The 13,998-nt window shown below is 37.5% G+C and overlaps 1 protein-coding gene across 1 annotated transcript in view; it reads right to left on the bottom strand.

Moving 5' to 3' along the window:
* Window positions 1-13,998, bottom strand: part of EXD1 (exonuclease 3'-5' domain containing 1) — a 53,764-nt gene that overhangs the window by 11,133 nt on the left and 28,633 nt on the right. Inside the window, exons 6-9 of the mRNA XM_081291758.1 lie at window positions 13,659-13,717; window positions 10,021-10,107; window positions 4,277-4,381; window positions 4,117-4,197 (exon numbers count right to left, since the gene is read on the bottom strand). Of these exons, the coding sequence (XP_081147884.1) occupies window positions 4,117-4,197; window positions 4,277-4,381; window positions 10,021-10,107; window positions 13,659-13,717 (332 nt within the window). The remainder of the gene's footprint in view (window positions 1-4,116; window positions 4,198-4,276; window positions 4,382-10,020; window positions 10,108-13,658; window positions 13,718-13,998) is intronic.

Below are 13,998 nucleotides of genomic sequence, written 5' to 3'. Positions count from 1 at the left end.
TTTTTAAAAATTTTTTATTTTTTCTTTTTAGATACGCATGACAGTAGAGTATATTTTGGCATATTAAATATACATGGAGGGGTTGGGGTTTTGGCTCAGCTGTAGAGCGCTCGCCTTGCATGTGCGAGACCCTGGGTTCAATTCTCAGCACCACATACAAAAATAAACAAGTGAAATAAAGGTGTTGTGTCCAACTACAACTAAAAATAAATAAATAAATATTTAAAAAAAGAGTATGATATCACTTAAAAAAAAAAACATACATGGAGGGCTGGGGTTGTGGCTCAGTGGTATGGCGCTTGCTTAGCATGTGTGAGACACACTGGGTTTGATCCCCAGAACCATGTAAAAATAGAAAATAAAGGTATTAAGTCCATCTACAACTAAAAAAAAAATTAAAAAAAAAAACATGGAGTATGGAGTTATACTAGTCGTGTATTCACATAAGAACATAGGAAAAGTTATGCCTGATTCATTCTACTGTCTTTCCTATTTCCAAACCCCCTTCCTTCCCTCATTTCCCTTTGTCTAATCCAATGAACTTCCCTCCCTCCACCATTTTTTTTTTTAATTGTGAGACAGTGTCTCACTAAATTGCCCAGGCCAGCCTCAAACTCGCCATCTTCCTATCTTAGTCTCTCTACTAGCTGGGATTACAGGAATATGCCACCACACCTGGGTAAAGTGTTCTTATCCACTTTATTTGCCTAGTATAATGTCATTTACTATACTTTGATGCCTATGTGAACCAAAAGGAAAAGAAAGGAAAGGACTGGGCAAAGGAAAATAAATTTGAGAATTATTTTCTATTATCTATTAGCAACTTTTTAATAAAAGTTTTGGTATGAAAAGCTAATCAAATTAAGAATTTCAATACCTAGGGGCTGAGGTTGTGACTCAGTGCATGTTTGAAGCACTGGGTTGGATCCTCAGTATCACATAAAAATAAATAAAATAAACGTATTGTGTCCATCTACGACTAAAAAAATATTAATTTTTTAAAAAAATAATTGCAATAACTATTTATGGTAGGCTGAATAATGATCCCCATAATATGGCATTCTAATCACTGGAACCTTTGAATATTATTTGATATGGCAAAAGGGACTTCACCACTGTGATTAAGTTAAGGACCTAGAGATGAGGGGATTATCCTGTATCACCTGGGTGGACTCTAAATGTACCCACAAGTGTTTCCTTCTTTCTTTTTTAAAATTTTTAGCTGTATTTAGTATTAGTTATATTTATTTATTTTTATTTATTTTTATTTGTAGATGGATGTATTACCTTTATTTTATTTATTTATTTTTATGTGGTACTGAGGATCCAACCCAGGGCCTCACACACACTAGGCAAGCACTCTAGCACTGAGTGACCACCCCAGCCCACAAGTGATACTTTAAAAAGGAGACAGGGAGATTTTACTATGGTCAGAGGAGAAGGTGACCCAGTGGTGGTAACAGAGAAAAGAAAGATGCATTTTAAAGATGGAGGAAGGGACCATAAGGCAAGGAATACAAGTAGTCACTAGATACTAAAAAGTAAAGGAAAGGGCTGGGGATGTGGCTCAAGCGGTAGCGCGCTCGCCTGGCATGCATGCGGCCCGGGTTCGATCCTCAGCACCACATACAAACAAAGATGTTGTGTCTGCCGATAAGTAAAAAATAAATATTAAAAAAATTAAAAAAAAAAAAAAGTAAAGGAAAGTCTCTCCCCTTGAGAGCCTCCATAAGAAACCCTGCTGACACACTGACTTCAACCTAGGAAAAGTGATTTGAGACTTCTGATATCCAGAATTGTTTGATAATATATTTGTGTTGTTTTAGAGCACCAAATTTGTGGTGATTTGTTACATCAAGAATAGGAAACAAATATACTGCATTAACGGAAAACAAATTGGTAAAATTCTAAATTCCTGTTTTTGCACTATGGAAATCTAAAAAGAAAATTTTGGAAATATATGCTGGAGGCTACACTAGAAATACATATGAGTTCTAATCAAGAAGCCTAATGGAGCAGGTGCACTGTTGTGGGCTCGGGAGGCTGAGGAGGAGTATTGCAAGTTCAAGGCTGGCCTCAGCAATTTAGTGAGGACCTAAGCAATTTAGTGAGACTATCTCAAAAAAATGGCTGGTTACTTAGCTCAGTGGTAAATTGCCCCTGGATTAAATCCCTAGTACCCCATCTCCTCACCCCCTCAAAAAGAAACCTGATGGTCTCAAGGGAACAATGAACAATTCTCTTACATTTTGGAGTAAGTAGCATAGAAGGCATCTCTATGCCATATAGTCAAAGCTCTTGAGAGAAGCCCCAAAGGAATATGAAAATAAGATAAATAACATAAAATTTATTATAAACATGTATAAAGAGCAAAATTGAATCATACATAGTAATGAAATTGAACTTTTAGGAATTGCTGCTCAAAAATAATTGGCCAATTCATTAGTTTAATTCCTCTTCACAGTTCTGGGTATATGTATCCCTTTTATTGGCATAAACCTAAAAACTAGAAGAAAATAAAGAATGCATAATGAAGGACTGAGGATGTGGCTCAGAGATAAAGCACCCCTGGGTTCAATCCCAAGTACCCAAAACAAAACAAAATCCTCAAAAAACCATTTAAAAACTGGTGGTTTTACTGCTCTCACAGAAAAGCCAAAAATGTAAGTCAGCTCTAAGAGCTAACATAATCTAGAGATTTTTCATATTTTAATATATATTTTTTGGGGGCTGGGGATGTGGCTCAAGTGGTAGCGTGCTCGCCTGGCATGCATGCGGCCCGGGTTCGATCCTCAGCACCACATACCAACAAAGATGTTGTGTCCGCCGAGAACTAAAAAATAAATATTAAAAATTCTCTCTCTCTCTCTCCTCTCTCACTCTCTCTTTAAAAAAAATCTATGGAAAAAAATAGATATTTTTTTAGTTGTTGATGGACCTTTTATTTACTTATTTATATGCAGTGCTAAAAATCGAACCCAGTGCCTCACACATGTGAGGCAAGCACTTTACTGCTGAGCTACAATTCCAGCCCCAAGAGATTTCTCATTTTTGTCTCTCTCTCTTTTTTTTTTTTTTTGGCAGGAGGGATTGAACCCAGGGGCACTGAGCTACATTCCCAGCCTAAGCCTTTTCTATTTGGTATTTTGAGACAGGTACAGACTAAGTTGCTTAGAACCTCACTAAATTGGCAAGGCTGATTTTGAACTTGAAATCCTCCTGTTTCAGCCTCCTGAGTTGCTAGGATTACAGGCATGTGCTACCATGCCTGGGTTTCTTTTCAGTTGTTTTTTTTTTTTTTTTTTTAGGTTGAAACAATATCTTTATTTTATATCTATGTGGTACTGAGGATGAAACTCTGTGCCTCATGCATACTAGGCGAGCTCTCTACTACTGGGCCAAAACCCCAGTCCCCGCCTCTTTTCATTTTTGTTTTTAGGTCCTAGGATTGAACTCAGGGACACCTTACCACTAAGCTACATCCTCAACCCTTTTTTATTTTAAAGACAGGATCTCATTAAATTACTGAGGCTGGCTTCCAACTTCCAATTCCCCTGCCTCTGCCTCCCAAAGCACTGGGATTACAAGCATGCACCACTGTGCCCAGCAGCTTTCTCATTTCTCCAAGGCCTCATAGATATGAGTCAAATCATACCTCTTCAGCTATTTTGGGCCAGAATACGGTTTGGGGGCATAGACAGAACAATCTATACCCCTGAGGTACAGAGATGGTAAAAACCAATATGTGATTGCTCATTTCACAAAGTTTCCCATGTCAGACTTTAAATGACACATAAACTGCTCAAAGTTTCTGAATGGCATGGAGAATGGATTTTGCTTCTTATTTGACAAATTCTGGAGCAAAATGAGGAAAACAAATGACCAAGTAATTTTAACTTTTCTGCAGTTTTTTTTTTTTTTTTTTAGTTCACCAAATGTTCTCACATATTGTATAAACATCTTATATAAGAAGTGGGCAGAAATGGTGCACAGAGAGAGAGAGAGAGAGAGAGAGAGAGAGAGAGAGAGAGAGACTTTTGATCATTTATCAGAACAAGGACTATTTTCTACCAGATGTCATGCACTGGTTTGAATCCAGTGTTTTCCTTTAAGTACCTGTGTGTCAAAGACATTATTCAGCATAATTCCATACTGATGAGAGAGGCAATCGGAAAGCCAGCGACAATCATGGATGACCTAAGGAATCAGAAGAGGGAGACAGTTATTAGAACCTGGTTGCTAATTTTCTGGCAAAGAAATCAGCTTAAATACTCACCTTTAGAATTCTCTTGTCTTCTAATATCATCTGAAGTCCATTGTTGAAAGCTCGACTTCCCAGAAGGAAAATGTCAAATAAGTAAACTCGGCTATTTGTGGCCACCTATAATAGACCACATCATTAGGATAAGGAGCAAGTGTGGAAGTGGATCTGAAGAACAAGAATATAAGACATAGGACTGGAGTTGTAGCTCAACAGTAGAGCACTCACCTAGCATGTGTAAGGCACTGGGTTTGATCCTCAGTACCACATAAAAATGAATAAAAATAAAATAAAGGTATTGTGTCCAACTACAACTAAGAAAAAAAATTTTTTTAAAAAGAATATAAGACGTGGGGGCTGGGCTGGGGATGTGGCTCAAGCGGTAGCGCGCTCGCCTGGCATGCGTGCGGCCCGGGTTCGATCCTCAGCACCACATACCAACAAAGATGTTGTGTCCGCCAAGAACTAAAAAATAAATATTAAAAATTCTCTCTCTCTCTCTCTCTTTAAAAAAAAAATAAGACGTGGGGCTGGGTTTATGGCTCAGTGGTAGAGCACTCACTTAGCATGCATGAGGCATTGGGTTTGATCCTCAGCACCACATAAAAATAAAATAAAGATATTGTGTCCACCTAAAACTAAAAATATAATATTAAAAAAAAAGAATACAAGAGATGGGCCAGGTATGGTGGTACACACACCTGTAATTCTAGTGACTCAGGAGTGTAAGATAGGAGGAGCACAAGTTCAAAGCCAGCCTCAGGAACTTAGCAAGGCCCTAAATAACTTATAGAGACATTGTCTCAAACTAAAATAAATATAAAAAGGGTTGGGGATGTGGCTTAGTGGGAAAGCACTCCTGGGATTCCTGGTAGCAAAATAAAATAAAATAAAAGGACTAGAGCTAGAAATATAGCTCAGTGGTAGAGCACCCCTAGGTTCAATCCCCAGTACAGCACACATGAAAAAAGAAAAAAAAAAAAAAAAGACATGGATAAAATATTTAACACCATCAGTGTTAAATAAATAATAGATACTCAATGATTCTTAGGGAAAACAGGTTTAAATTGATCCTACATAGTTAAAAAAGATACAGTGGGGCTTGGGGTACAGCTCAATGGTAAAGTGCTTGCCAGGCATCCGTGAAGCCCTGGGTTGGATCTCCAGTATAACAGACACGATCACTGTAATTTTTCAAAGAAAAGAAAAGGATAAGCTGGTGAGTAAGACTTCCACTATTTATCTTCTCAACTTTTTTACTCCCTTTGGTACCAGGGATTGAACCTAGGAGAATTTAACCACTGAACCAAACCCCAGTCCTCTTTATTTTTTATTTTGAGGCAAGGTCTTGCTAAGAGGCTGGCTTTGAACTCGCCATTGTCCTTTCTTTTCTTTTTTTTTTTTTAAGAGAATTTTTTTTTTTTTTTTTAGTTTTCGGTGGACACAACATCTTTGTTTGTATGTGGTGCTGAGGATTGAACCTGGGCCACACGCATGCCAGGCGAGCAAGCTACCACTTGAGCCACATCTCCAGCCCCCCGCCATTGTCCTTTCTCACTTCCAAAGCAGCTGGGATTGCAGGTATGTGCCACCACACCCAGCTACAGTCTTAACTTTAATGTTTACCAGTTTCACCTATGCCATTCTAATTGTGATATGTGAAATATGTATTTAATCCCCCTCTAATTTCCAGACTTACAGCTTCAGAAACCCTTGGAGCCTCCATAGTGATGAGTGTCTTTTATATGCTAATGAGAAGAAAATGGGGCTGGGGATGTGGCTCAGTGCTCAAGTATTTCTGAGTTTATTAATCCCCAGGTACCAAAAAAATTAAAAAAGTAAACAATAAATAAAAACACAAAAGGACTGAGTTTGGAGGGTTTCTGGATAGCTAAGCATAAGGAAGTTTCTGGAGGGTGGCATACCCCTTTTTTCAACATTTTACCCTATGGGTCTCTTCCATCTGGCTGATTATCTGCATCCTTTATAACCTTTATCTTATATGAGTAAATGTGAGTAAAAATGTTTTCCTGGGTTCTGTGAGTTACTACAGCAAATTAATTAAACCTGAAAAGCAAATTGTGGGAACTCCCAATTTATAATCAGATACAGGTTGTGTCCTGTGCTTCTGACTGGTATCTAAAGTGAGGGGCTGTCTTGTGGGACTGAGTAATTATTAATTATGTGAAAAATAAAAAGTTTGTTCAAGAAAAGAAAAGAAAATCTGGATCAGCAGGAAGTAACAGTTCAAGACATAGTATTACTAACATAAATCTTGAATTCTGTCTTAACTAAAAATTGTGATGTAACTAAGTTAGGAGGTGCTATGTAGGTGCTAAAAGGAGCATTTTTACTACAGTAAATGTTCACAGAAAATGTGTAAAACTTATGAATCAAGATACAGCAATACGCATATTATTAAAAATAATAATAATCTTTCTCAGCTTTGACCTATCTTTCTGAGTATTTCAATATGTTAAAAGTAGTAGCCTTTACAAATGAATTGTCTTTCACTGTGCTTTGGAAAATATAATTGTCTTTCAATGTGCTACATAAATTTACTTTGCTTTAACAACTGTATAATGAAAGTCTTTAAAAAAAACTGCCTCTGAAGGAGTATTAGAGTAAGAATTTTTCTTTCCTCATTAAACTTTTACCATTATTTGATTTTTTTTTTTTTTGGCTTTTAATGCACAGTTGATGTGATACTTGGATTTAAAAAAATAATCAGGGGCTGGGGATGTGGCTCAAGCGGTAGTGCACTCGCCTGGCATGCATGCGGCCCGGGTTCGATCCTCAGCACCACATACAAACAAAGATGTTGTGTCTGCTGAAAACTAAAAAATAAATATTAAAAATTCTCTCTGTCTCTCTCACTCTCTCTTTAAAAAAATCATCTTACAAAAAAATTTTTTTTAATTTAAAAAAATTAAAAAAAAAATCATCTTTGGGCTGGGACTATAGCTCTGTGGCAGGAGCACTTGCCTAGCATGCATGAGGCACTGGGTTCGATCCTCAGCACCACATAAAAATAAACAAATAAAATAAAGGCATTCTATCCATCTACAACTACAAAAAGAATTTTTAAAAATTAATCATTGCGGGAAACCACCCATGAATTACTTGAGGGTCTTCTCAAGTAATGGAGCCACAAAGATTTAGTTTTTTCCTTGAGAACTATCCTTGGATCCCAGGGGTGCATTAGATTGTCCGAAGCAGATGACCTTTGTTTCTACTGAAATAGGAAGACCCCTCCTGTAGCTCCAGAGTTGGGTGTAACCTGTTGGGAACTGGACCTGTTGGAACCTCCTACCCTATTTGGCAAAGAACATTCCATGGAAAATCTTTGATGATCCCTCATATAAATAAAGCAAGAGTAGGCTCCATTTTGCTCTTTTCAGTGTAGAAGCTCGATCCCGATCCCTAAAATTGGCTAGCCCATCCTGCCCCTGCTTTTAAAATTTTCTGTGTCCTGTGATTTTTTTTTCTATACTATTTTCCTTAGCTTTTATTTGACAGCTAGTGCATTCCACCAAGAGGAACCCCATTTTCAACTGCCCGCGTGGGACATGGGTGGGAACCATCTTTCTCATTCCCCAGCCATCTTGGTGGCTTCTCTCTTTTTTTTTAATATTTATTTATTTAGTTTAGTTTTTTTGGTGGACACAACATCTTTATTTTATTTTTATGTGGTGCTGAGGATCGAACCCAGCACCCCATGCATGCCAGGCTAGCGCATTACCGCTTGAGCCACATCCCCAGCCCTCTTGGTGGCTTCTCTTGGTTGGAGCTATCCCACACCTTAATGCTGGAAGATGACAAAAACATCACTGGAGTCTATCAACTTAAGTGGAAAGTATGTGCTGGAGTACAAGGGCATTCTGAAGATGAATAGGCAGGGCAAAGTGAAATTGGTCATCCTCAACAACACTTTCCCAGTTCTGAAGAAATCTGAAACAGAATACTAAGCCATGTGGGCTCAAATTGCTGAACACCATCATGATGGCAATAATACTGAAATGGGTACAACATGCACAAAATAATACAGATTATGCCCAGTGGCTATCATAGATCTAGGTGATTTCTGATATTGTTAGAAGGTGGCTATCATAGATCTAGGTGATTTCTGATATTGTTAGAAGGTAGATACATCTCAGAACAGACTGTGAAAAGCAAAACATGCAAAAAAAAATTGTTTTAACTTTTTTGGGGGATGGGGTGAATAATAGAAGTTCAGTGGAGTAGACAAAGGAGAAAGAAGGGAAGGGAGGGAGGATGGGAATAGGAAAGACAGTAAAATGATTCAGACATAACTTTCCTATGTTCATATATGAATACACAAGATTCTAGGGGCTGGGGATGTGGCTCAAGCGGTAGCGTGCTCGCCTGGCATGCGTGTGGCCCGGGTTCGATCCTCAGCACCACATACCAACAAAGATGATGTGTCCGCCGAGAACTAAAAAATAAATATTAAAAAAAAAATTCTCATTCTCTCTCTCTCTCTCTCTCTCTCTCTCTCCTCTCTCACTCTCTCTTTAAAAAAAAAAAAAAAAAAAGAATGAGATTCTAATTAGAATTAAGTGGGGCTGGGGATGTGGCTCAAGCGCTAGCACGCTCGCCTGGCATGCGTGCGGCCTGGGTTGGATCCTCAGCACCAAATACAAAGATGTTGTGTCCGCTGAAAACTGAAAAATAAATATTTAAAAAAATTCTCTCTCTCTCTCTCTCTCTCTCTCTCAAAAATAAAAAATAAATAAACCTTTAAAAAAATAGAATAAGTTATACTGCATGTATGTATAATATGTCAAAATACACTCTAATATCATATATATATAAAAAGAATAATTTTTTTAAAAATGCCAGAGATTGTTTAAAAAAATTTAAACACATAAACCCAAAGGCTTGACTGGGGAAAATGTGCCCATTAATTTGCTTCCAGTCACAAAGAAGACATCTATAACTAATTGGATAGTCATTCCCTTTGGTACTTAGGAAATTAAAGGGGACAGATTCAGAAATAACCTAGAGTTATCCAAGCATGTATTACCAGAAAGTCCTTCATTCTGTTTTGTTAGAGAAAAGTTTTTTTTTTTTTTTTTGTTTAAGTAATTTGCTTTTGTGCTAACTTGGTTTTCTAAGAGCTAAGGTTTACCAATTAAGTGCAGGAAACAAGAGAGAGGCAATCTAATACCAAGCAAAATTAGGCTCAGCCACCTCTATTCCTTTTCCTTAGAGAAGTTGAATATTGCAGAAGGAGGAATTTAAGAGGGCAGATTGCTAACTCAGTTGGCTATATTCTTGGAAAAAATATTCTCATAGTGACTCAAACCGCTGGTTGAGGATACAGCTTGCTCTCTTGACCACCTTTTCGTACTGATGCTTCTGGCTTGACTCAAAGGTAGCTTACTCATCCTCTAGTTATTTAAGGCTCACTTCAAACTTCTTTTGATATAATGGTACCCTATCTCTAGGAAACTCACCTAGTGTGGCAGAGACATGTATCAAACCTAACTTCAGAAAGATGGTCAAAGTTGGGAAAGAAGATCTCCTGCAGAATCTGTGAGATAGCAATGATGGCTATTAAAGTGAATCTATTAGAAGTTCCTTCTTTTGAAAAGAATAAATTGAGCCCTAAAAATATGAAGTACATTCCCAAGAAGTTACAGAATAATAATAGCAGGGATAACAGAGAGAAGACAATTAATAATATATTGAATGTACAATTATTTAAAAATAAAACATTTTAAAAAATCTTCCACCTGAAGCCAACACAGTTTCCCATGGCGGCACACGTTAGCTCCTTCTGCAGCCACACTCAGGACACTCTGCTTCTTGATATGGAGCATCTAGTAAGATAAGGAAGAAAAGGGACAGGTGTGGTGGTACACACTTGTAAACTCAGCACTCAGGAGGTTGAGGCAGGAGGATTAGAAGTTCAAAGTCAGTCTTAGCAATTTAGGAATACCCTATCTTAAAATTAAAAACTAAAAAAATAAATAAATAAAAATAAAAACAGGGCTAGGAACATAGCTCAGTGGTAGAGTGTCAATGGATTCAATCCCAGTAGAAGAAGAAAGGAGGAGGGAGAAAAAGAAGGGGAAAGAAAGGGGGAGAAAAACAGGAAAAGAAAGGAGGAGAAAAAAAAAAAGAAATTCCAGGGAACAAATATTGGCATCATAACACCATGAATGGCATCTGTGATAAACAAAGTACATCATTTTCTCTAATTTTTTTGTTTGTTTTTGGTACTGGGGATTGAACCCAGGAGAATTTCACCACTGAGCCACATGCCAAGCCCTTTTTATTTTGAAACAAGTTTTCGCTGAGTTGCCCATGCTGGTCTCAAACTTGTGATCCTCCTGCCTCAGCCTCCCAGATGGCTAGAATTATAGGTGTACACCATTGTACCTTGCCTCATCTTACAAATTTGACCAATCTAAAACACTGATTCAGATTCACAAGCATGCATAAATCATCACTGAACACTTCTGATCCTCTTTTTAGTTTTGGCAAATGTATTCCACAACTGGAAGATAAATCACTCATACCCCAAATGCTAATGAGAATTAATTATAAGTGATACCTTTTATTTTCACAGATGGTGCTAGAAAAATTCTAGTATTTAAGCCAAGATTCTTTAGGCAAACTGTGGTGCCCTAAATCAGGCAATTTACTACATCTGAAAGGAACACAATAACTACTGTTCAGAATTACAGAAATAAGGGGGGTGGTGTGAGGTGTGACATGCCTGAAATCCCAGCAACTTAGTATTGCTGAGGTGTGAGAATTGCAAGTTTGAGGCCAGCCTCATTAACTCAGTGAAGCTCTAAGAAACTCAGCTCTGTTTCAAAATAAAAAATAAAAAGTCTTGGGGCTGGGGTTATGGCTCAGCAGTAGAGCACTCACCTAGCACGTGCGAGGCTCTGGGCTCAATCCTCAACACCATATAAAAATAAATAAATAAAATAAAGGTATTGTGTCCAACTACAACTAAAATAAATAAATAAATAAAAAGTATTAAAAGACTTGCAGCTATCACCCAGTGGTAAAGCACCCCTGGGTTCAATCCCCAGTACAAAAAAAAAAAAAAAAAAAAAAAAATAAAAGGCAAAGTATCTAAATAGATAGTTCACCAAAGAAGTCACACAAGTGGTCAATAAGCTCACAGAAAGATGTTCATCATCTTTAGACATCAAGGAAATGTAAATCAAAATCATAATGAAATACCTCTTCACACAAGCCAGATGACTATAATAAAAAATGACAGATAATAACAAGTATTGACAAGGATATGAAAAAAGTAAAAATCCTCATATACTACTAGTCAGGATGTAAAATATCACAGGCAGCATCTTTGGAAAAGTCTGGCCAGTCCTCAAAAAGTTAAAAAGTTGGGCTGGGGATGTGGCTCAACCGGTAGTGCGCGGGCCTGGCATGCGTGCGGCCCAGGTTCGATCCTCAGCACCACATACAAACGAAGATGTTGTGTCTGCCAATAACTAAAAAATAAATATTTAAAACAATTCTCTCTTTATCTCTCTCTCTCTCACGCTCTCTTTAAAAAAAAAAAAGTTAAAAAGTTACTAAATAATCCAGTAAATTCCCTACAAGGTATCTATACAAGAAAAATAAGTTTTATTTGGATATGTTCATATAAAAACTTGTATATGAATGTTCATAGAAGCATTATTAATAACAGCCCTAAAGTAGAAACAACTCAAATGTCCATCAAATGGTGAATGAGGGCTGGGGATACAGCTCAGTTGGTACAGTGCTTGCCTCACATGCACAAGGCCCTGGGTTCAAACCCCAGCACCACACACACACACACACACACACACACACACGCAAATATATGGTGAATGAATAAAATGTAGTATATCTATAAATATAGTATTATTAAGCAATAAGAAGATAAAAAGAAGTAAAATACTAATATACCCTACAGCATGGATGAAATTTCCAAACGTTATGTTAAATAAACAAAGATCACCTATTTCATGACTGACTTTATATTAAATGTCCTGAAGAGTTAAATTCACAGAGACAGAAAGTAAATTAGTGGTTGCTGGGGGCTGAGACAGGGTTGGGAGTAATGGCTAAAAGGTGGGGAGTGTGGGGTTTCTTTCTAGAGTATTGAAAATGTTCCAAAATTCATTATGATGGCAGAAAGACAACTCTGTGAATACCCTAAAGGCCAGTGAGCTGTACATTTTCCAAAGGTGAATCATATGACATTTGAATTATATCTCAATAAAGGTTTTAAGAAAAATAAAAAAGAATCTGTTGAAACTCTTCCCTTTAAAAATGCACCCCCCCACACACACATGTACAAGCCTGCATCCACCAGAAAGTTCAGTTATTCTCCTAAAGCCCATCTGTGCACTGGTCTGTAGGCTAATTAGTTTTTGCCATTTCTCAAATTAATGCATGATTATTGAGAAACTGCCTAGGTACAGCATCCAGGGTGGTCCTTTTAAAATCAAAGTCAGATAACTTCTGACTGTTCTCTGAAACTGTCAATGGCTTTCCATGTTACTCAGGTCAAAATCAAAATACTGAAAAGCCTGACCTGATCTGCCTCCCACCCACTTCTATCCCCTACCACTCTTCTCTATTGTGGTCCAATCACACTAACCTCCCTGCTGTTCCTCCACACAAGTCAGAAACGCTTCAGCCTCCAGCTTTTTGTACATGCTAATTCTACTTTGCTTAAATTCTTCACCCAGATACCCACACGACTAGCTTCCTTACTTCCTTCAGGTCCCTATTCCAGTGTCATCTCTTCAGAGAAGTTTTTCCTGTCCATCCATATGAAATAGGACCTCCCTGTCACCACTCTATTCTCTATGCCTTGTTTTTTCTTTATTGCAATGACTGCCAGCTAATACACAATTATCTATTTACTGTCTTTTTAAAGAATTTTTTGAATTGTAAACAAACACAATACCTTTATTTTCCTTATTTTTTTAATGTGGTGCTGAGGATCAACCTGAGTGTCTCACGCGTGTGAGGCAAGTTCTCTGCCACTGAGCTACAACCCCAGCCCTCTTTACTATCTTATATAAGGATGTAAATTCCTTGAGGGTTAGAATTTTGTCTTGATTATCTCAGAACAGTGCCCGACATGTAGCAAACACCCCAAATATTTTGTTGAGTTAATAGAGAAACATGTCAGGCATCAAAGATCTTATAATTAAAAAAAAATCTTTAGGCGGGCAGGCTGGGGTTATGGCTCAGTGGTAGAGCACTTGCCTTGCACGTGCAAGTCCCTGGGTTCGATCCTCAGCACCACATAAAAATAAATAAATAAATAAAATAAAGTTTAAAAAAAAATCTATGAAACACAAACATAATACCATTCCCAATATTAGAAATGATTGAGGATAATACTTACTGCAGCACCAAACTTCTGCTGGAACTGATCAATGACTATGTATGTCACCTCTTCTTCCTCTATAAGAGAAGCATAGCATTAAATATATTTATCTTCCTTGGTAATAGAAAAGCCTTCCCACCAGTTTTGACCACACTCATAAACTCTTACTCTATTGTATCTCAAATGTCTACTGTTGTTTCATTATCATCTGTGTCAGTCCCTCCCGAAGAAAATACAAATTAGCATCCTGTTTGTCCATTGAGAGTAGATAAAAGTCCTACTAACTATAATCTTATCCCCTCTCCAATACTAGGGATTGAACCCAGGTGTGGTATACTATTGTATACCACTGAATTAT

Source organism: Spermophilus citellus (assembly GCF_964194105.1).
Source record: "Spermophilus citellus genome assembly, chromosome: 4".
Lineage (NCBI taxonomy): Eukaryota > Metazoa > Chordata > Mammalia > Rodentia > Sciuridae > Spermophilus > Spermophilus citellus.
This window is presented reverse-complemented; position numbering and strand designations above follow the sequence as displayed.